General features: G+C 50.6%; 1 protein-coding gene and 1 long non-coding RNA gene across 20 annotated transcripts in view; one reads left to right on the top strand and one right to left on the bottom strand.

Moving 5' to 3' along the window:
* Positions 1–1,703: 1,703 nt before the first annotated feature.
* POMGNT2 (protein O-linked mannose N-acetylglucosaminyltransferase 2 (beta 1,4-)) overlaps positions 1,704–23,602 on the bottom strand; it is a 50,747-nt gene continuing 28,848 nt past the window's right edge. For 9 of the 18 annotated variants that reach the window (XM_058729616.1, XM_058729611.1, XM_058729614.1 and 6 more), the window contains one exon: positions 1,704–4,036. In XM_058729616.1, the coding sequence (XP_058585599.1) occupies positions 2,189–4,036 (1,848 nt within the window). In that variant the 3' untranslated portion in view covers positions 1,704–2,188. Of the gene's footprint in view, positions 4,037–9,761; positions 10,606–21,377; positions 21,452–22,697; positions 22,778–23,602 lie in introns of all 18 variants that reach the window. The other 9 variants (XM_058729626.1, XM_058729625.1, XM_058729620.1 and 6 more) reach the window with 7 other exon arrangements.
* LOC131511678 (uncharacterized) lies at positions 4,465–12,466 on the top strand. Of its 2 annotated transcripts, XR_009261661.1 has the most exons (3): positions 4,465–4,726; positions 7,181–7,366; positions 9,526–12,466. It is a non-coding gene; the product is annotated as an uncharacterized LOC131511678 (long non-coding RNA). The 2 variants fall into 2 exon arrangements; XR_009261660.1 differs by having other exon boundaries at positions 4,465–7,366.

A 23,602-nucleotide genomic window follows, 5' to 3' on the forward strand; every position in this document is an offset into this window, starting at 1 on the left:
GGAGGAGACACACACTGAATTTTCCAGAAGAGTTGCCCCTTGAGCCAAGGTTTTGTTTCTTTTTAATTAAGGTATAATGTACGTAAAGTATATAAAGTGCACGAATCTCAAGTATAAGCTGATGACTGCTTCCACGGATAATCGCTGCGTGACTACTACCCAGCTCAACATTCCCAACCTCCCCAGTTCCCTTGTGTCCATCTGTCTTTACCCTTCCCAGTAGCGATTCTGACTTCTACTGCCATAGATTTGTTTTCCTCTTCTGGCGCTTCACGGAAATGGAATTGTACATTTATTCTTTCACTCAACATTGTATCTGTAAGATTTACACTGCTGCGTATACCCAGATTTCTTTCTTTTTTTTTTTTTTTTAAATTACTGTGTCCTTGGCATGAATCTACCTGTTGATAAAACTTTGGGTTTAATTTCTGGCTGTGTAGAGCCGTGAAGATTTTATACATGTCTTTTTGATGACATAAGTACTCGTTTCTCTTGGGTATACTTAGCAGTGGAGTTGCCAAGACACAGGGTAACGATGTGTTCAGCTTTAGTGAAAACCCACTAATTGCGTCATTTTACCTCCACACCGGCGGTGTCTGAAACTTCCAAATGAACTGAATCTTTCTGTGTGGATGAATGTGGCAGATGGAGGCTACAGTTAGGGACAAAGATACTCTGGGTAAGAGGAATGTCAGGGAGGCACAGGTGGCCGTGAGAATGTGCCACTTTAGATCTCTTACTCTGAACCCACCACCAACCGGCACCGAGGCCATGCTTCCCACAGCAGCCCTCAGCCAGTGACCAGGCTACTCATCTAATTCACAACTTTGGCTCCAGAACTCCTGATCGGCTTGGTGCGACAATCTGAGAACTGAGCTACAGCCTGGGACTCTACCTCCTGGACCCCCTTTCTGTCCCTCCCAGGAGTCAGACTTGCAACAGGTTCTCTTCTCTCAGGACACAGTTGATCTTAGCTGTTTCCACGGAAGCCAGACAAAGGTGGAATGTCAGGTGTGCTATTTGGCAAAACTGCTCACAGTAAAACTGACGTCTGACAGATCAGCTACATCTGCACTGGAAGGGCTGTGAATGAACTAAAATATCTGGTGGGACGCCAGAGCTGGGGGCTCCCCTGAGTGCAGTGGCTTTAGAATCCGGGATGTTCCTTGAGGGCCCTGGGAACTAAGACCGTTGTTTGAAAGAGAATGGCTCCTATGGGGCTTCTAAGCCAGTGGCCCCAACTACTGACATGGGTCTTGCCCCGTCACCCTTGAGCAGGGACTTGCGGAACAGGGCGAGGATGGCCCCGGGGCTGGTGTGAGGGCTCCTCCTGCAGAAGAAAAGTGCTCTACGCTCTCCTGCTGAACGTCCTGTCCTATGTCCTTCTAAGGGGACCCGATGCCAAGTGTGGTCTGTTGTGGTCTTGTGAGTCCTCTTCAGCCTAAGAAAACCCCCTGGTGGACACGGCTCTTGCTCACCACGGCCCCGTCCCTCCCGCTTCCAGCCTCGTTGCCCCACTTAGCCGGAAATGCGATATCCGTCCAGCGATCAAGAGGAAATCCAACTAGCCTGTCTCACGTCACAGTCCTCGGCGCTTTCCCATCACCACGTCGCCTTGGGTGACAGCTGGGGTTAAAGAGCACGTGGGTACCGACTAACAGCCCGCTTCCTGCTGTCCAAAAAAAAAAAAGACTGGACCAAGATGTTTATAATCATTTAATGAATGTTCCACACACACCTTCACTGTGCTACAGGCGAGTTTCATGATGACGGAAGCTGATGAACCACCCACCCAAGCAACCACGTGATCTACTACTCACAGTTTCCAAACACCTGGAGATCAACCAGAAAGATTCAGTAGGGAACGGCACGATTACTCGGCCAGAGGCTCCTTAGGGTTCTTACTTTCCTTCTTCCTTCTCCTCCTCCTCCTCCCGCTAAGGACCTTCTCCACGGTCTGGATGCTCAGGATGGGAGAAGGGGGCTGGGAGGGTCCCATCGTACCAGGGCAAAGAGGACTGTGGACCCCACACTCCAGATGCAGTAAGATGACATGGGGGCACAAGCCTGGGGCAGGCCTGCTCAATAAATAAACAATTCCCAGAAGCCGCCACACGGGGCTAGTGGGCCCAGGGCCACTGAGCTGGAGGAGCCACACCCCCACCCAGGCCTGGCCACGGCACGCTCGCTACGTGTTGCACACCAGCACATCTGCAAAGGGTCCCAGGAGGATCTTGTTGAAGATGCAGCGGACCCACACCAAGTAGGTAGTGAAAGGCTTGATGTTCTCGGTGAAGGTGTGGTTCTGCAGGGCCAGGATGTAAGGCACATAGGTGTTCTCGCCCTGCTCCTGGAGCCACACCTCGTACTTCACCTCCCTCACCTTCAGGTACTTGAGGTTCCACGGGATCTGCCAGGACACGGTGAGGCGCGCCTCGGAGGCGCCCTGCACCGACGCCTGGCACCGTGCATCCCGGACCTTGCCTGGGTAGAGGCCGACAGTCCACTTCTGCTTCCGCGGCCCCGGCCGGCCCTTTACCACGCGCCGTATGGTCTGGATGAGGGATGGGATGTCCACCTTGGTGTCCTGGTAGATTCGGAAGAGCCACTCAGGGTTCCGGCAACAGAGATGCCGCGGGACCTCGCGGCTCTGCAGGATACGGGCCTGCTCTGCCCGGTCTAGGTGAGCGATGCCCCCCTGGTCCCAGGGCCGTTCAGGGTGCGTGACTGTGTTCTCTGGCATCATGTTCCGCCAGGCTACGTACTGGAGGTCCATGCCAGGCAGCGTGGCCAGCGTCTTATAGGGCGTATAGTGGTCGGGATTGACAGCATACGGGAAAAGCTCGACTACAGTGGCCCCACGGGGCAGGAAGAGGGCAGTGACCAGCTGGGCCCCGTGCATGCTGACCAGCATGGAGGCGTTGCCGACCAGCCGCACGACATCTGCAAAGGCGTGGTCCTCCAGGGACACCGTCACTGTCTTCATCTGGAACTCCTGGGCCAGTGCCAGCAGCAGCTCTGCCTCGTTCAGGATGAGTCTGTTCTGGGTACGGCTGAAGACCAGAATGTAGTCTTCGCCCAGGGGAGCCCCTGCCCGGCTCACGTTCAGCTTTTCCATCATGAACCGTGCGAACTGCCGGATCTCGTTGCCCGAGACCAGGACGTTAGCCTTCGGGCCCTGGGGCTGGACGAAGCCATACTGGTACCACGTGGTGACCTTGGAGAGACCCACGAAGGCATGGGAGAAGCACAGCAGCCGGCCCAGGGTCTTGAGCTGTGCCCGCAGGAGTGGCTGCTTCGGGCTGAGGAGCTTGTAGAGCTCAAAGTGTGCGCCCTCGCTCCAGCCCTCCATGAAGAAGAGCCGGGCCTCGTGGGCCAGGCCGGGGAACTGCCTCAGGGTGTAGAAGAGAGGCAGCAGGTCGTCGTGGAAGACGTGCATGAGGTTGTCGGGGTTGAACCGGTTGGCGAGGAGCGCCACGTCGGGCACGAACACGGGCTTCGGCATGAAGCGCAGGGCGGCGGCCGGCAGCTCCACGAAGTTGAAGTACTGGGTGTTGTGGTCCTCCACGGTGGACAGGTCGAGCAGGGCCGGCTGGAAGCGCCGGGAGCCCAGGTTGGGCAGCATGACGGACGCGTTGCCGTGGAAGAAGATGAACTCCTCGGCCTCGCTGGAGTAACACAGCCACTCGAAGCGGCAGAGGCGGTCAGTGTGCGTGCGGCCCGTGCACACCATGTGTGTGCCGCCCTCCATCAGGGTCTGCAGCGCCCTGGGGTAGTCGATCCTCAGCGCGGGGCCCGGCTCTGGGGCCTGGCGGCCGAGGGCCAGCTCCTCCTCCAGAGCGGCCGCATGCTCACGCAGCCGCACGTGCTTCCACAGGACCGCTGCCAGCACGGACACCAGGAGGGCGTTGAACACGGCCGACAGGTGCATCCTAATGCCACCACGGGGCCCTAGTGACAGGACAGCCCCCGGGGAGTGCCACGGGCCTGGCGGGCTCGACCCATCTCTGCGGGCACACGGACGATCGGCAAAAGCCTGCGGGAGACAAGGAAAAGGGAAAGGTGTCGGCACGGTCTGTCTGCGGTCACCTTAGGCTCCTGCGGCGTGTCGGGCACTGTGCCTGCCACAACGCTGGATTCTCTTTTTGTTTTGAGAGCGAGCGTGTATGCGGGCGCCGATCAGGGGAGGGGCAGAGGGGGAGAGAGAGAGAGAGTCTTAAGCAGACTCCAAGTTCAGCGTGGAGCCCCACCCGGGGCTGGATCTCACGACCCTGAGGTCATGACCCGAGCCAAAGTCAAGAGGCGGGCGCTGCACCGAATGAGCCACCCGGGCGCCCCGGCACTGGATTCTTGAACCATCTTGCACGTTCGAAGGTGTGGTAGACTAGACGGTTGTTCCAAATATTCACTGCCTCCCTTCCCCTCTGCCTCCACAGGGGAGTATACATCCCCGCATCTTAACTTGCTTTGGCCAATGAAGTGTTAGCAGAGAAAGCATAATCGGAGCCTTGAAAAGAGCGTGTGTGGCTGGCCTTGCCCTCTTTATACCTATGACATTGCCGTGAGGAGAACGTGTTCAGCCTAACCTCCGGTCCCGGGAGTGACACGCGTGTGGAGCAGCGCTGCTCCAGCCAAGCCCAGTGTAGCTCACCTGACCCCCAGGTTTGTGAGTGAACCCAGCCAAGATCATCAGAACCACCGGTCAACGCAGGGACGTCTGAGCTGGGTAAGTGCTTATTGTTGTCCATCACGGAATCCTGCGGCTGGTTATTATGAAGCACCACTGTGGCCACAGCTAACCAGAGGACCTGTGATGAGAGGCCACGGGGAAAATCCCGGGTAGGGACCTGGCATTACTGGACTTGTCCTTACGTGGGACTGAAGGCCTGTGAGTGTCGCTGCCAGGCTGTACCCCAGGACCCCAGTATGCCCCTTCTTAGGACACACAGCAGGTGCGCCTGCGGGATACGGGGGACCCTCTGCTCTTGTTTAAAGCTCCCATTTGGAAATCATGCCTTTCAGAGTCCCATGAAAGGACAGGTAGGTTTGTGCCCTCTCCGTGGTCCAGTAACAGAACTGTGTCTCCACGTCACCACTGACACCCCGACAGAGAGGCCTGGCTGGGCTACACCACCTGCTCTGTTTTTCTGCGCTCCGGGGAAGGGTGACACTTGCTGTGAAGCCCAGGACGGCTCACACTGACGGATCTCACGCTCAGGCCTCACAGGAGGAGCACGCATAACACCTGATGCCTACACGGCACTGCGCTGGGGAGGGACGGAGCTGCCCCTTGATTCCCTTGGGGCTAGCTTTGGACTCTCGGGTGTCCTGCAACTTCCCTCTCCCTGCGATCACAAAGATCAAAGTGCAGTCCTGCTCAGAAAGAGACAGTGGCTTAGGCTGGGTTCCCTCAGAACTGCAATCAGAGATAAGGGTTGGAGTCAAAATAGTTTGAGAAATTATCCCAAGAAACCTGTGTAGGAGAGTAGGGAATTAAGAGGGACAAGGAGTGAAGCCAACAGAGGGCACATCAATGAGCCCGTCCGTCGCTACTCTGCGAAAGCCGGGCTACTCGTCTACCACCTCCTACCCAGCATCAGTTGACGGTCATTCCTGGGGACACTGTCTCTTCCAGCCTACCCTCATCTAAGGGTTGAGCACGCACACATTCGTACGTATGCAAATTATATTCCCCACCAAAACATTTCACAAAGAATTACTCTGACTAGCATAATGTACTCCAGTGTTTCCTTTTCCAGCCCGATATTCTATTCTGTTTCAAAAGGTGGGGAAGGGGGGGGGGGTGTGGGTGTTCACCTTAATTGATTTTACAACCTAACAGGGTCGGCAATTTGCTGTTTAAAAAATACTGGTCTAGACCACAAATTCTCAAAGCTGGCTGGTTGTCGACATCCCCAGAGGCACTCACTAAAACTGTATATTCCCAGGCACAGATCCTGGAGGTTCTGATTCAGTAACAGGTCTGGAGTATGGCTCAGGCATCTTTTCTTTTCCCTGTCTTCTTGCAGATTATTTGAATTACATTTTTATCTATCTATACTGTTTTTGAGTGTATTTCTTGGTACAGATTCTCTAGTGGTTGTTTTAGGCATCATACTATTGACATGCAACTTCGCACAGTCTACTAGTATTGACATTTTACATCTCGACTAAGTAAAGAGACCTTATCTCTGTTGGGCTCTTTTACCCTTCTCCCTTGCAATCATCTTCAACATTTCCTCTACAGACATTAAAATCCACATCAGACAGTATTACAAATTTGGTTTCAACTGTCAAATGTCATTTTCTCGAGAGGGAAAGGAAAGCCTATTACATTTACACATATTTTTATTCTTTCCATTCTTTCTTTGTCCCAGGTTTTCTTTGGTTATTTCTTTTCTTTGGAGAACCTCCCTTCATTACCATTGTAGGGAAGTTTGCTGGGAACAAATTCTTAGTTTTCCCTCAAGTAACAAAGCCTTGATTTCACCTTCATTCCTAAAGAATATTTTCACTGGGACAGAACTCTGGGGTGACAGTTCTCTCTGCACTCTGGCCTCCACATTTCTGATGAGAAATCCACTGCACCTAAACTGCCATTCCCCTGGACATAATGCATCCTTCCTCTCATGTGGCTCTGAAGAGTCTGGTTTTCAGAAGCCTGATGATTATCAGGTGTCCTGGTGTGGGTTTCTTTGGGTTTACCCTGTTAGGGCTTCATTCACTCTTGAATCTGTAGGTTTGTATCTCTCACCAAATTTGGGAAATTTTCAGCCATTGTTTCTCTGATACTTTTTCAGCCTCCAGGTACATGAATGTTAAATATTATATATATATAATTGTAAATATTTATTATATATATAAATATTGTGTGTGTGTGTGTGTGTGTGTGTGTGTGTCTTTTTAGGTCTCTAAGGCTCTCTTCAATTTTTTTCCAGTCTATTTTCTCTCTGTTGTTTAAATTGGATAATTTCATGTTCACTGATTTTTTTTCTTCTGTCATATCCATTCTTCTATTGAGCCATTCCAGTGATTTTTTACATTTTGGTTACTACACTCTTCGGTTCTCAAATCTCCATTTTGTTCTTTATATGTTTCCTTTCTTTGCTGAGACTTAGCCTGGGCATTTGGGGTATAATGTTATGATACTCTGGAGCTTATATTAAACCTTCTATTTTAGCAGGTTTTTGCAAGAACCATGCTAGTGGGGGAAGGAAAAGCACGGAGTCTCTACCGTTGGATGAGAGGAAATCCACGCTCCCCGTGTGGCCTCCACCAACAGCACCCTGGCAGGGAGAGTGAGAGACACAGCAGCATGGAGTAGGAAATCTCAGCTCCTCAGCTGGCCTCTACTGACACCCAGGGGGTACCTCATCATCACTGGGTGGGGGTCGAAGTCTAGGCTCCAGTGACACCTCAAGGGGACTGTCGTGGTGGGAGGGACATCTTGTTACCTCTGGGTGGTGGTAAAGGTCCAGGTTCTCATCCAGACCCATCGGGGGAGGGTAGGTTGGGGTGCTGAAGGTGGGGGTGGGTACCTCGTTGGTTACCACAAAGCAAGAATGGATGTCTAAGCTGTCCATTCAGCCTTTACTAGAACCAGGAGGGAGGGGAGAAGCAATTTTCCTTGGTGTTTTGCAGGAATAGGGTGTTACTCTCAAAAAGGTTTTGTTAGGCTGTTCCTTTTCCAGTCCTTTGATGAGAGAGTGAGCGAGCTTTCCTTGGGGCTTTTTCTGGTCGATGTTCACTGGCATTTCTGGGTTCTGGGCTTCTTTGGCACCCAGTCTGGGATACATAGGAGGCAAATAGAAAATCCAAGGAACTCAGTACTGTGTTCTTCTCTCCACCTTTCAGTCTTCTGATGTTTTATACACAATGTCCTGTATTTTTAGCTGTATTAGTGGATGGGTAGGGATAAATGTGTCTACTCTGTTTTGACCAGCACCCAAAGTCTCATTGGTATCTGCTTTTTTTTTTTTAATTTTTTTTTTCAACGTTTTTAATTTATTTTTGGGACAGAGAGAGACAGAGCACGAACAGGGGAGGGGCAGAGAGAGAGGGAGACACAGAATCGGAAACAGGCTCCAGGCTCCGAGCCGTCAGCCCAGAGCCTGACGCGGGGCTCGAACTCACGGACTGCGAGATCGTGACCTGGCTGAAGTCGGACGCTTAACCGACTGCGCCACCCAGGCGCCCCTGGTATCTGCTTTTTTACTAAGCTCCCAGGTGATTCTGGGGGGTACAACCACATTTGAGAAACATCAAGTGGCTCTTAACCAAAGAACTAGGCCATGAATCCCAAGAGCCCCCAAAGTCTTAATGTATTCCAGCATCAGTTCAAAACTGTAAGTCCAAAGTCTCATCACCATGGGATACGGTGAACTAGGGCTTCCTGGAGCCTTGAGTACCTAGTGGTTTGCAGACCCTCATCCTTGGGGGCCGAGGGTGGTGGTAGGCAACAAGGACATGAGGCCAGGGTCGTGGGCCCCCACTTACCTCCACACAAAACCAAGCACCTTTAATTTCATATATTTAGAGGTACTCTAGTGGGTTGCATAATGTCTAAATTCAGGTCTACCCAGAACCTCAGAATGTGATGTTATTTGGAAAATGGGTCTTTACACACACAATTATTTAAGGATCTTGAGATGAGATCATAACAGATTAGGGTGGGCCCTAAATCTAATGAAAGTGTCCCTAGTGACAGAAAGTGACAGAAAACACAGAGGAACGGAGCAGGCAGCCACATAAAAACAAAGACAAGCGATTGGAATCATGTAGCTATAAACCAAAGACCACCCAGGACTACCAGGAGCCACCAGAAGCCAAAAAGGGGAAGGGTTCTCTCCTTGAGCTTTTTTTTTTTTTTAATGTTTATTTATTTTTGAGAAAGAGAGAGACAGAGTGCGAGCAGGGGAGGAGCAGAGAGAGAAGGAGACACAGAATCTGAAGCAGGGCCCAGGCTCTGAGGGCTTAGCACGGAGCCCCACACAGGGCTCGAACCCACAAACTGGGAGACCATGACCTGAGCCATAGCTAGACAATCGACTGAGTCACCCAAGTGCCCCTACCTCCTCGAGCTTTCAGAGGGAACACGGTCCTGTCAATACCTTCATTTTAGACTGTTGGCCTCCAGAACTGTGGGAGAATAAATTTCTGTCATTGTAAGCCAAGTTTCTGGTAAATTTGTTACAGCAGCACTTGGAAACTCATACGAGTACCACAAAAATTTATTTAAAAAACGGAGTTCTGGGGGGCCTGGGAGGCTCAATTCGTTAACGTCCAACTCTTGATCTCCGCTCAGGTCATGACCTCATGTTCCAGGAGATCGAGCCCTGCGTTGGGCTCTGCGCTGGCAACACGGAGCCTGCTTGGGATTCTCTGTCTCCCTCTCTCTCTCTCTGCCCCTCTCCAACTCATGCACATGCTCTCTATCTCAAAATAAATAAATACACTTAAAAAAAATAATAAAAACAGGGCTCTTTGTTCTTAGGGAGGCATTCCACTGTTATTAATTTTTTTAAGTTTACTTTGGAAGAGACAGAGAGGCGTGAGTCGGAGAGGGCAGACGGGACAGAGACAGAATCCCAAGCAGGCTCCACACTGCCAGCACAGAGCCTGATGAGGGGCTTGAGCCCACAAAGCCGTGAGATCATGCCCTGAGCTGAAACCAAGAGGTGGACGCTGAACCGACTGAGCCACCCAGGTGCCCCAGGAATTCCACCGTCGTTCAGGTGAACTACTAAGCGAGTCCTCCTCACCTTAGAGAGGTGCCCCGAATCATCCAGCAACTCTGCGACATGGCAGGATTAAAAACGGAGGCGTCCTAAACTCCTGGCGAGTGCTGCCTCCTGAAGGCTGGGGAGAGCGGCAGGTCACGTGCAGGCCTGGCCACGCAGCTTCTGAGTTCAGCGTCCAGCGAAGGCAGGTGGCTCCCCGCACAGCCCAGTCCATCCACTGCTCCACCCAGCTGCCACCCGCTAGGGCCAGGCCAGGTCTGATGTGGGTGAGCCGCTCTTCACCCCCTTGGGCACGGCTCTGCTAGGGAGGACAGGCCCGTTCCATCCCTTGCAGCCTCCCTCCCCCTGCCTGAGGAAAGTCCTCTGGAGTTCTCACCTTGCCAGAGCAGCCACACCTTCTGCTAACCCTCCCCAACAGGGCAGCAGGGAAGGTGCGGGGGACAGGTAGCACACCTCGGTCTCAGGGCACCGACCGCACCAAGAAGTCTGACCAATTGGTCTGCTCTGTTGGAGACCCCTGATCTCAGGAATTATCACATCACACCCTACACCAACCTGGCTCTGAGTTCCTGCCGCATTACCAGTGGTCAGTGGCTCCCAGAGGAGGATGTGTGCTGTCCAGGCAAGTTTAAGGCTAAAAAGCCAGACAGACTCGGGGTCAAACCCCAGCTCCGTGACTTTATGGCACTGCCTTTCTGAAGTCAGGTTCCCCGTCAGCAAGAGCGAGAGCCCAGCACCCACCTCACAGGGTTGTGGAGAAGGTCAGAAATGGTGTATTCGTTGAACCTCATGAATACTGATAGCTGACTGCTTGTCACGTACAAAAACAGCAATTTCACGCAATTAGGGTCAACCTAATAAGTGTCTAGCAGAGGGGAAAAGGGAAAAAATTGAGGCACCAGATGGTTAATAAAGGGCCACAGGGATGCACAATGAAGTTTGGCATTTTAAAACATTTTGGACACACTTGGCTGCCTTCATCTGACTCGAAGCAAAAGATGATTAGTGCTGAGGCGGGAACTGTCACTTTTCATTACAGTCATTTGAAACAAAGGATTTTAAATCTAAGAGGATTCCTCCCACAGATGGGGACTGAGATAGGACATGCTGTCCTCTGTTGGCATCTTGGGCCAGAGTCCGTCACCAACTCTCTACTTGGGCTTCCAAGTCTAGTGCATTAATAAAGGACAGAGGGGGCACTATTTCCACCCAGGATCCATGCTCCTTTCCTCTTCCTACTAAAACCCCAGGTTTGTTCAGAAAGCCGCCCCTCCCCCTGATACCCAGGAGGTGCAGAGCAAGCCAAGACCTACCTCCCACCTCCAGAGGGCGGGTCAGCAGAGAACAAGCCTCTGGGGCCAGTTACTGGCCCGGCATAGCATGCTACCTGAGTAGAACGGAGGGAAGGAGTCACATCCCATGTTCCCACCCACTGGACACAAAAGAAGGTGCTGTCCCATGGCCGCTGCCTGCCATCTGCTGACCAGCCTGAGAACAAGGATGGCATGATGGAGGAGAGACAGGAAGGACCCTAGTGACATCTCAGAGCCCTATAACTTGGACTTCCTGCTGTGAACTTTCCTCATTATGGAAGCTGGTTTGGGTTGGGGTTTTGGTTCCTCTAAACTAAGAATAATTCAACTTTGTTGTTGTGCACGTTGTGTGGAGCAAACACATGGGGGTCTGACCTGTGCCTTCTGTTTCTGAGCTGTGCTCTAACCTAGTGGGGCTATTTGGTATCAGTTTCCCCATGACCCTTCTAACTTGGGTAAACAAAGCCCTCCAAGAAACTCTTGTATTAGAAATTAGAAACTATGGGGCACCTGGGTGGCTCAGTCGGTTAAACATCTGACTTTGGCTCAGGTCATGGTCCTGCAGTTTGTGAGTCTGAGCCCCCACGTTAGTCTCTGTGCTGCCAGCTCAGAGCCTGGAACGTGCCTTGGATTCTGTGTCTCCCTCTCTCTCTCTCTCTCAAAAATGAGTAAACATTGAAAACTTTTTTCTAAAAAAGAAAAATCAGCGAAGGCCAGAATGTCAATGGCCTTGGTGCTAGGTCAAGAAATCTGAACTCTACCCTATAGGCAATGGGGAGCTACTTTAAGTCTTTGAGCAGAGTAGCCCAGAGATGGGGGGAGAACAGAGGTAGAAAACCCAATGACAAGTTCCCAGCCTCAGTGTCCCTCCACTCAGTGTGGGAGAGGCAAGCCTAGGAGTTAGAATGGGGTGCCTGGAGGGGGAGCTTGGCATGAACGGAGTACAAAGAGCGTGTTCCTTATGGCAGTTCAAGTCCCGAAGTCTGCAGATGACTAACTTTAAGCAAATTCCTGTGGATTTGAACCCTGTGGATTTAAAGCTACTCCCTTAACAAAGCTCCCACTCATTCAATCCCATCGGGCCTTCTTGGTCTGTAAGGAAGAAGGCAAAGTCACAGCTATCCTGAGAGCCCAAAAACTTCATGTCCTTCATGCAGGTCTTCAAGGCTTTTGTGGAACAAAGGCAGAGAACTTCTGGTCCAGCCCCAGAGTGACGGAGAGGACACAAGCCGCTGCCTTCTTAGCTGGGTTTTGCCTGTGCTCCGGTCAGCCCTGCTAATCTCCAGGAGAGGATCTCTGCAAGCCCAGAACCCTGCGGCCAAGAAATCTGCTTAAACGTCAATGTTTCCCTGTCTTTTCACACTTAAGTACCCGCCAATAAAGAAGAGAAACTCTTTAATGCTCCATACTCAACTGTAAAGTCCAGTATCCCCTTCTTCCAAGAATCCCCTATTCGTAATGATTCTCTTTACAGTGTCTACCCCCAAGATTGAAGGGTTTCATCAACCTTTACCTCCTGAAGTTGGTATTTTATATCTGCATCTGCATATGTAAAATCATACTGCTGCAGGGGCGCCTGGGTGGCTCAGTCGGTTGGGCGTCCGACTTCAGCTCAGGTCACGATCTCGCAGTCCGTGAGTTCGAGCCCCGCATCGGGCTCTGGGCTGATGGCTCAGAGCCTGGAGCCTGCTTCCGATTCTGTGTCTCCCTCTCTCTCTGTCCCTCCCCCGTTCATGCTCTGTCTCTCTCTGTCTCAAAAATAAAACGTTAAAAAAAAATTTTTTTTTTTTTTTAAATCATACTGCTGCATATACTTTTTCAAAAACATGTGCCCCCTCCTGGAAATTCCCTACCCAGCCCCACCAGCTAAGAACTACTTTGCTATTAGGCTGAATCACATTAAGTTGCTGGTACTTGACCAATTCTGACCAGTGTCCCCTGGTTCTTCTGTGGGAACTAAGTATCCTAACCACATGGACAGTGTCCATACCACTGGACGGACAGTTCCGAGGCTGCTCAGAAGAGAAAACCTGTGTCCTCACATGCCCATAGCAGGAGTTCTGACATCTCTCTAGGGGGTAAGAAGAGAAAAAAAGGACACAGAAAGAGCCAGGAGGAGGGAGAGATAATTCATCCATAATGTCAGGAGAGGGAAAGAACTGAGAAAGTAAAGGAAGGGACAAAAAAGGGCTTAAGAAGGGAATGCAGAGGCCGATGAGCAGGGTGTCTCACTGGGGAGCTGGAGAGGCGGCCCTGAGGGCCTCAGCTCAGATCTGGGTCAGGGAACTGGAGAGGGACTCAAGCTGGCACAACAGGAGGGATGTGAGCCGGAGAACAGCTGGGGGTGGGGGTGGGGCGGCAGGAGTGCACTCACACACAGGCAGCTCCTAGTTCTGACCAGCGGGAGAGCCTGGGAGCAGTGACGGCACAGCTGGCACTCAGGTGGCACTCAGGTATTGATTCCTAGTATCATCCTCTACTAAGGAACCAGGGCTCTGTGAAAAATAACTGCGTCCAGGGCTGGGGCAGGGAAAGTACGAGATGAGCTTGGAATATCTCGTAGTGCCAGAATGTAAGGAAGTTCTCAAAAAATGATGAGGACATATCAAAAAGGCACAAGGAGGCCCCAGCGGCTAGATCTGGGACCATGTAACAAAAAGCAATAGGTATTGCCTGGGTGGCACCTGGGTGGCTCAGTCGGTTAAGCGTCCGACTACGGCTCAGGTCACGATCTCGCGGTGTGTGAGTTCGAGCCCCGCATCGGGCTCTGTGCTGACGGCTCAGAGCCTGGAGCCTGCTTCCGATTCTGTGTCGCCCTCTCTCTCTGCCCCTCCCCCACTCATGCTCTGTCTCTCTACATATATCAAAAATAAATATTAAAAAAAAATTTTTTAAAGCAATAGGAATGGATTAGAGCCCAGAGAACACAATAAGTGTGCAAGAGTCAATACTGATACGAATACACAATTGAGTAAATAAATAAGGACAAAGGAACAGATCTTTCTTACAGTAGAATTCCAATTAGTCAACGTAGAAGCAGTGACGGAAACAGAAAATCACCATTTGGCCAACATCACAGTAATAATGGTTCCAGGCAAGATCCACTGCCGGACTGCTAAAATTAGTGCATGGAAATATGACAAGAACTAGGATATTTGCATAGTCTCAAACTGTCTCCCTGTGAGATACATATCTATTACGAAGGCAAAAATAGAACTTTTACGGCACAGGAGCCTGGCAGACAGCCCCTGAAACAAATAATCGACGTTACCATCACCAGTAATAACTTACTGACCTCATGTACCCCTTGACAATGATGCACTGAGAAGGGCACCTCACTTCTGTCATCTTCTTACCCAAACACACAACCTCGATCTATAGTTCTAAATAGGGAAATTTGGTCTAGCTCCACTGTTAGCTCTGAATATAGCGTATAGAGAAGTTAATAGAGAAAACATTAAACCCAAATTGAAGGACATTCTACAAAATACCTGACCAGGACTTGTCAAGAGTGAAGGTCACAAAAGACCAGGAATGACTGAGAAGCTGTCCCAGATTGAAGGAGACTAAGGAGACACGCCAATTTTTTCAATTGTTTTAAAATTATTATTTTTAAATTTAAATCCAAGTTAGTTAACATATAGTATAATGATGATTTCAGGAATAGAATTTAGCGACTCATCACTTACACATAACACCCAGTGCTCATCGACACGACAATTAAACACAAGGTAGGATCTTGCACCAGAAAAAGGACATTAGTGGGAAAACTGGCAGAATTTGAATAAGGTCTGTAGTTTAGGTAATGGTACTATGTTAATTTCCTGGTTTTGATCATTGCACTGTGGTTATGTAAGATTTAACATCAGAGGAAGCTGAGTGAAGCATTTTCTGTAACTTTTCTGTAAGTCTAAAATTACTTAAAAAGTCATAAAAAGTTAGAAAACTTAAGAAACAAGAGAACATTAGTGTTTATAGGTAAAATGACATGTATGTGGTTTGTTCTGAAATACTCCAGCTAAAAAAGCACGGAGGCAGATGGACCAAGGCGGTAGCAAATTGATAACTGTGAAAGATGGTGATGACGGCCTTTCTGTGGTCCTCTTTTGTGTCTGACGTTTTCCGTAATAAAAAGTCAAAAAGTTAACAATAAAGAATCAAATAAATCCCTGCTGCAAATGACAGAATTCTAAGGAGTGGATAAGTAGTAAGTGAATATTTAGAAAATATAAGATAAACAGAGCCCTCCCTGGAGAGATGGGAGGCAGATGCACGGGGCAGGCGCTGATGCGGGTTTTGTTCTGATCACAGACGGGAACTTGTCCAACAGCAGCTAAGGCTGCAGCGGACACACCCAGGGAACGTCAGGGAGCAAGAGCTGCAGGGACATGAGGAAAGACCAACCTCTAACCTGCACGGGCACCTCTCTAGGTGGGTGTGTGCCACCTGCCCCTCTGCTAGGCCTCCCTGTGGCGAAACGCGAGCTTGGCAGCAGGCAGGTGGGGAGTGAGGTGGGGTCACAAGAGGAAGGAGGCCGGGGCTCTCCTCTGGACCTGTGTGAGCAGTAGCCAATCCCAGGGAGGCCCTAAGCTCAGAACTGGGATCAAGCTTATGGGAACTGGAAACATGGGGTTCAGGACGTGGTGAGGCAACCAGGCAGAGGCCAGCCTTTGAGCCTGGGGAGGAGAGAGGACTATGTCTAGGTAGATGCTAAGTGACCACCCCCTTCCCTGCCAGGCCAGAAGGATGCTGACAGAAGACAGGACAAATACAGACTGGACCACAGGGCCCTTCAGGCTCGCAAGTGGCCTTCCAAGGAGGAAAATGGGAAGGAAGGTTTGCTGGGGATGGGCAGAGCATTTCGCTAGAAATTGTGCGGTGGTTAAAGCACGGGGCCCAGAGGCCAGACTGCGTGGGTTTCTAACTTGACCATGTTCAGGCCAGGCAGCCTGCACCAACATCTGATGAGAAGAGTTGCATAAATACCCCACTCCTGTGGAACTGTTGAATCACTATATTGTATACCTGAAACTAATACAACACGGTATGTGAACTATACTGGAATTAAAATATGAATGAATGAATGAATGAATGAATGAGAAAGAAAGAAAGAAAAGAAAGAGAAAGAAAGAAAGAAAGAAAGAAAGAAAGAAAGAAAGAAAAGAAAGAGAAAGAAAGAAAGAAAGAAAGAAAGAAAGAAAGAAAGAAAGAAAGAAAGAAAGAAAGAAAAGAAAGAAAGAAAAAGAAAGAAAGAAAAGAAAGAAAGAAAGAAAAGAAAGAAAGAAAAAGAAAGAAAACCCCATCCTCCCCAGGTAGGAGAGTTCGGAGGCACGTTCTACACTGGCACCAGAGTTCCCTGACAGATTGGGCGGTTGCCCACACCATAATCGGCCTGAGGCATGCCCCTTTTCTCTTCCCGGTCTCAGTTCTTCACGCCCTTATTCATGTTTATTGGGATGCAGTTCAAATAATCTACTGCTCCTTGAATCTTTGTCTCAGGATCTGCTTCTGGAGGAACATTAACTAACCCAGTTATTACTGTATGTTGCCACTGTGAAGACAGATGACAAGCCACCCTTGCGTTTTCACCTGCTGTGAAGTAGCCAAAGTGCAGTAGGAAAAAACCAACAAGCACTTGGCCAGTCAACGGTTATTGTAAAGTATCTTTCAGTCTGTTTCCCACACTCCCTCTGTGTCCCCTTTCCCCGGATCCCCCAAATGCACTGCAGCAGCCCACATAAGCCAGGAGAACTCAAGGATCGGGCAAAATGCTCAGAAGTTTTCAAAAGATAACAGTGGAGGCTCAGAGCACGTCAATCAGACCCCTAGCCCTAAACAACATAAAAGAGGCCTTTCTCCATCACCATTTCAAAATGTTTCTGGATGAAAAAAACTCCAGGAGGAAATTCAAAATGGTGGAGAATAACTGGGCCAAGTTTGCTTACCAGAAAACGGAGCCGGTGGTGTCCCCTTTCTCCAGGCCAATTTTCAGTGCTCCTGGAGAGGGCACTCGTCTCAGTGACAATAAAGCAGTGGTAGGGAGACCGGGACGGTGAGGGAGAACTCAGGTCACCCTCCTTGGCACTGGGGACTAATAAAGACACTCAGCCAAGCTGCTGCCTTCTGCAGGACTGCGGCTCGCCAGACGGGCGGACAGGGCGTACTGTGTCCAGTCCCGATGTCTGACCCACTGTTTAGTGCCACTCTGTGCACCAAGAGCCTACTCAGAATGATGGTGGTCAGGGATGAGAACTCCTTCAGACCGAAGGCCTCCATGCCCGACTCTGTCACCTGGCTCTGCTGAAATGGGTGGAGGGGCCAGAATCCCAGCATCACAAGGTACTTGCAGTGACAGGACGCTCCCTCACACGCCGAAGCAGTCCATCCTCCTTTGTACTTACTCTCCTGAGACCTCACAGCTCAAAGACAGAGCTGGAATTCACCCCTCCTTCACCTGCTGTCTCTAATCCTCTCTCTCCGAGTGAACCCGCTTCTGAGCAGAGGGCAGCCTCCACCTCGTCTGCAGTCAGACGTGGAAAGCACCACACACCTATTGGTTCCCGCTGTCCCAGTGCCGTACAGCGTCCCTTACATGCATGTACGACCCCACTGATTCTTTCCTTACCACCATGCGGCATGATGGTTCACTCTGTCCCCATTTTTTCTTTCCAGAAACAGTCTCGGTGGCAGGGCCACTGGTCAGGACCTGTCCACAGGTCAGGACTTGACTCCACACATTTCCACCTGGACTACCTCTCAGAGATGAGGGCTGCCCCAGAGGGGTCTTGTCATGAGGCTCCTTGGACAAGGAAGAGGAAAGACAGTAGCCCTCAGAGGCACGGGTCACCCAGGATAATATATTTTGTCTCCTCCTAGTGCCCCCTGAAAAATGTCCTGTCCATCTAGGATCTGTGGGTGGGTATGAAGGTCCGGTGACCTGTGAAGGGCCAAGGAAACCACCCCCGTCTGAGCAGAGCCTCCAATGGGATGGGATCTGGGGAGGCCGGAGGGTCTCTGACATGGGCCATTCCACACGGAGAATAAGAAAAGAAAAATAAACCCTTTTCCTGCTTGGGCAAGGCTATGACAGACGCCCTAACAGAGGCCTCCAGCCTGGCCCTTGCTCCAGGCCTGCCTTGCCTTCAGGGGTTCCCAGAACCTCTACGTACAGCATCCCATTTGGTGCTCCCCCCAACCCTATGAAGCATCATTATTCCCAATTCTCTGGTGAGGAACCTGAGGTCAATGAGGTTCAACGACTTGCCCAAGGCCACGCAAGTGTGAAGTCTAGATATTAACCTAGCGTCCTCTGACTCTAAAGACCGTGCTCAAAACCATCGAGACACAGAAGACCTGGTTTGAACTAAAGTAGGGCAGGGGATGAAGAAGAAAAAGAAACACGGCATTCAAAGGACTCAAATCAGGGAGGGGCGAGCCCAATTAAAGGCCCACACATCCCACCCTGCTCAAAGGCCACACTCCAGCCTGGGCTGGCTGGGTGGGGTTGGTGGCTAAAGGACTCTGTCAGAGAGCACTCGCCCTCTCTGCTCTGCCTCCCCGGGATGCCGCTTCTCCCCTTGGGCAGCTTCCTCTCACGGTCATGACATGGCCACCACCCTCAAATGAAGCAACACACTTCCCTGGTTTATATCCAGCTACAGGCAGAAAGTTCTCCCTCCCCAAGGAATAACTTGTCCACTCAGCCAACTGATATGGTTAACTCCCACCCAGCCACCTCCTGGACCAATGACGGCTGAGGAGCTGAGAGCCCTCGGTGCCGCAGCAGGGAGGAGGCCAGGGGAACGAATGCTGGTGGGTGACGAGATGTGTTGCAACTCTTAAAGGAGACGGGCTTCACAGGGCACCCAACGACCTTGGTCCTCGTTTGCTTGTTCTTCCTTTAGAAAGAGGAGAAAATACAACTTGGAAAAACCACCTCTCCCCACTACTCATCTCACCCACACCCTAAGTGAAGATAACGCGGCTTCTCCATCACTTCGGGACCACACGCCAGATGCCCTACGGTGCACTTCCTGTCCCAACACACTAACTACCGAGGATATAACCTGCACTTAAAACCGAACCCCAGATTACTGCCAACCATCAAACATAAACCCACTCTGACCTCGAAACGTATGATCAAGTCCACGCAAAACAAAAATCCGCTGCCCGTGCAAAACGGGCACCACATCTCATCTTTTTACTTTGCAGAATTTAAAAAGTAACTCAACTTTAGCAAATTTCTCTTTAAACCCTTCTTCCTACAAGAGGAGATCTATAATATTTCTGCCCCAGATTCTCCAAGGCCTGTCTGCCGACTGAGGGGATACAACTGTTCCACACGAGGCACAGAGTTGCCGGAAAAGGAGGGCCGAGTCCCTGCTGCTTTCCCCAGTGAAGTCCTGTCAGAGGCAGATTAAGAGCCGTCCTGGCTGGGGGAAAGCCAAACAAAAGGACCGACCCGAACCTTGATTCTACTCCTCAAAAGAATGCCCACGGTGGCACCTTCTCTGCTTGTGGGGCTGGAAGGCTGATTACAAACCTGTGTTCTTTGGAAATAAACTCATTCCATGGAAAACGCAGTCCTGATTGGACTCTTAAGGTGTTGCACCAACAGCTTGGATCAGGTTTTCAGCCTGCCTGCTCAGGGCATGAAGGCCTCAAGGAGGGGAGGGGTCTGTTAACTTGAATGGACCAGACCACACTAGTCTCAAGTTACCTGTCAATCACTTTGTCCCAGACAAAGCCTGTTCTGGTGCCGTGGACCCCAGAGGTGAGGGGCAGGAGCAGAAAGCAGGGAAGGACACACATGCTCACACAGCACAAGGCTTTGGGGCTTGCAGCACACGGAAAGAGCCCTCGCCCACAGCTTCCATCTTCCAGCAAGGAGGCAAGCTGGGGACACACCCCCGAAGGGAACGCCTGCCGAAAACATCTGCCGAGGCCTGGATCTCTGGCCCATGGTGGAGAGCTGTGCCCTGGAGTCATTCCTGACAAAGGGTCTTAGAATGACCCTTCATTCTCTTAAAAATAGGCTTGGGGTGCACCTGGCTGGTAGGTCATGATCTCACAGTTCGTGGGTTTGAGCCCTGCATCGAGCTCTGTGCTGACAGCTCAGAGCCTGGAGCCTGCTTCGGATTCTGTGTCTTCCTGTCTCTCTGCCCCTTCTTCCCTCCCTCACTCTCTCTCTCAAAAATAAATAAACATTTAAAAAAAGATTTTTTTTAATAGGCTTTGGGGGCACCTGGATGGCTCCGTTGGTTGAGTGTCTGACTCTTGATTTTGGCTCAGGTCATGATCTCACGGTTGTTATGACTGAGCCCCAAGTCAGGATTGGAGCCTATTTAGGATTCTCTCTCTCCCTCTTCCTCTGTCCCTCCCCGGCTCTCATGCCTGTGCTCTCGCTCTCTCTCTCTCTCAAAAAAAAAAAAAAAAAAAAAAAGGCTTTGGTTAGATATAGACAGGCATGACGTGGAACTTATTTAATGACCAATATGGCACAGTCACCGACCAAGCAAAATGGACGCCCACCATGGCACCTCCCTGGTACAGGTGCCACAGCAAGCCCTTCTTAGCTTCTGGCTGACTCTACCTAAGTATCAGGAAGGTGGGTGGGAGATGACCTATGTTTATCTATTCAGTCCTTATGAATATCTATTCATGAGCCTGAGTCCAAAGACTTAAGACGACATGAAGAGAAGGGGAGAGTGAGGCTTTGCATCAACCCAAAAGAGAGTAAAGAATGTGCAAGAGATACAAAAATGGAAAAAACAAAAACAAAAACACCTCTATCCCTAAGGTTCTCTCTGTGGCAGAGGGGACAAGAGGCTGTTAAAACCTGACGTGATGCAGCTGTCACAGAGGAAGGGAATGTGTGCTTTGGGACACTACTGGAGGGGGCACCTTCACTGCCTGGGGAGAGGAGGGACCATCACCACAGGATGCTGTCCTCCTGTCCCAGGAATGTCAGGGAAGCGTTCTGTACACACCACAGGCTTTCCCGGTTCGGTGGGACCGACCCAACTCCTCTTGTGATCACCCCCTGGGTCATCCTGATAGCGGTCAACTAGCCTTGCTTAAAAATCCCTGCCGCTCACCAGTCTTGCCCAAAGGGCTCCCGAGAGGAAGAGCACCGTCAGGTGGGTAACAAAAGAATCTGCTTAGGAAGGTGCAAAACCCTGGCAGATCTCCCACATCACGTAAGTGCATCCAATCTGGGCTCAGTGCAGGCATCGGGACACACAAGACTGCAGTGGAGATTTAAATCCCCCTCCCTAGCGGTGGTGGCCACGAATTCTTCCCAGGCCACACAGCTCATACTTACCTTCCTTTAGATCCTAGGTGTGAGCTGGTTTTATGATCTTGGCAGATTAACGCCTCAAGCCTCAACTTCCTCAACTGTAAAATGGGAATAATAACCTCCTTAGGGTGCTGGGAGAACTAAACGAGCTAATGCACATAAAGTACCTACATAGGCCTCAAAACACATTAGCTGTCAGAACTGTAATTCATTAGGGTTCCTCAAATTAACAATGAATGAAACACAGGTACTAAACCAGCCATACAACCCCAAACCACTCCTAAAGGGACTGAACCCCCAATGGCTTTGGTGGCACATTCACAGTCCCTCCCAGGCTCCCCCCGTCTTCCTAATGACTTGTTTCCCTTCTCCTGTGAAGAGGGCCCCCGAGCAGCCAGGTCTCAGCATGAAATTAACAATTTCAACCATCACCACCTCCAACCTCGTATGTCGGCAGCGTACTAGAAACTGTTGTACATTTCCTCATTTCATCCTCAAGCCAACAATAAGGGGCTAGCATAGCACTATTAACATGTTCCCCATCTGCAGATCAGGACACAGAGGCTAGGAAAAGCTAAGTAAATGTGTCCCAAGCACCTCAGCTTGTACGGAGTGAAGTCCATACAAGGAGGATTTGAACGTGGAGCCTGTCAACATGACGTATGTTAGTAACAGCCCAGGTACCATCTGGCCCTCATCTTCTCGGCCTTCCAGGGCATGGATTTCCAGGGGATGCAACTGTCATCACACTTAACTCTTCTCTGCCTTTTCTACCTCGGGCACCAGATTTGGGGACCCAACTGGTATGGGGCACAAAGCACTTAGTGATTCAGCCAAGAGAAGTGCGACAGAGCACAGTGAGGAAGCAAGCGTCTGCGAGCCAAGGACAGGGGCCTCAGGAGAAACCAAAGCCGCCAACACCTCGATCTTGGATTTCTAGCCTCCAGAAGCGTGAGAAATAAATTTCTGTTGTTCATCACCCAGTCGGTGGCACTTCGTTATGGGGGCCCAAGCTGATACACATAGGTACCACCAGGCCACTTTCCCGACACGACTTCATCAGCTTGACCTTTAAACTGGGCATTAGGTCTCCAGGTCACATGGCCCACCCCCCGGCTTCACCCTCCCCATTGGCCCCTGGCTCTAGTGAGCATGTGAGTTTGCACCTCTTGCCCCAGGCCTAGAATAACCGGAACTCTTACTCCTTACTAGACCACAAGGCCCCTGTGAGTGGCTTTTCTGTGCCTATGTCCGAAGCTGGCCAGAGCCCCCCAGAAGTGAAGCCTGCACCCATGCTGGGTGACCAGCCCAGAAGATGAGCCCCCACGGCAGGCAGCCTCTCACCCAGCTGCCCAGCTCTGTGTCTGCAGGCGTGGTGGCATCTTTGACACCTTCCTCCAGTGCTTCTTGGAACAGAGAGGATCCTGGAAAGGAGGGTGCACTAAGTCTGTGCTCTAGGAGCTGAGTGAAGCAGTTTTGGGGGGGCAAATTGAAGCATCCTTCTATCTGCCTCAGTTTCTGAAGTGCTTTCTTAGGCATTTTTTTAATCTCATTTATTTCTCGCCCCCCCCCCCTTTTTTTTTTTTTTGCCTGACACGGCCTGTACTGGTAATAGTAGAAAGAGGGGCAACTTAGCAGATCAGAGTCTCCAACTTGGTTCATGGTTGAGTACCCGGTATCCAGCCAGGAAGGGCGCCTCTGTTATGCTTTCAAAATGGAGAAAAGAGACAACTCTTAAGACTATACCGATGATAGTCTACCAATGGCAGAGTGAAAAGTCTGATTCTCTGACAGATGCCAGGGCCTGGGTATGCAGCAATGAGGACATGGGAAGCCAAAAAAAATGGAAGGATCAATCGCTGTCCTGGCTAGCTCAGGAAAAGAGGACGCTGGCTTCTGGGCAGAGGGTGGAGGTTAATTCTACCACCACCTTGCTTTACTGAGTACCTACCATGTGCCAGGCACTGTCCCTAAGCCCCTTTCCTACACCTTTTCCCTTAAGCTGCACAAAGCCCTCTAATGCAGATACTATTATCTCCACTTTCTTTTAATACGAAAAAAATCCAACTTTAGTGACATTAAGAAGCTTGCTGTAGGTCTTAACAGCTCAAGCAGGGGCACCAGGATACAAACCAATGACTGACTCCAAGTCTTACAGTGCTTCAGACTCGGAGGTACAATCAGTGACACAGAAGCAGGGTAGACGTCAGAGCAAGGAGTTTTTGTCACTCAAGGGCAGAGCAGGTGTG

The sequence above is a fragment of the Neofelis nebulosa genome, chromosome 5, assembly GCF_028018385.1.
Source record: "Neofelis nebulosa isolate mNeoNeb1 chromosome 5, mNeoNeb1.pri, whole genome shotgun sequence".
Classification (NCBI taxonomy): domain Eukaryota; kingdom Metazoa; phylum Chordata; class Mammalia; order Carnivora; family Felidae; genus Neofelis; species Neofelis nebulosa.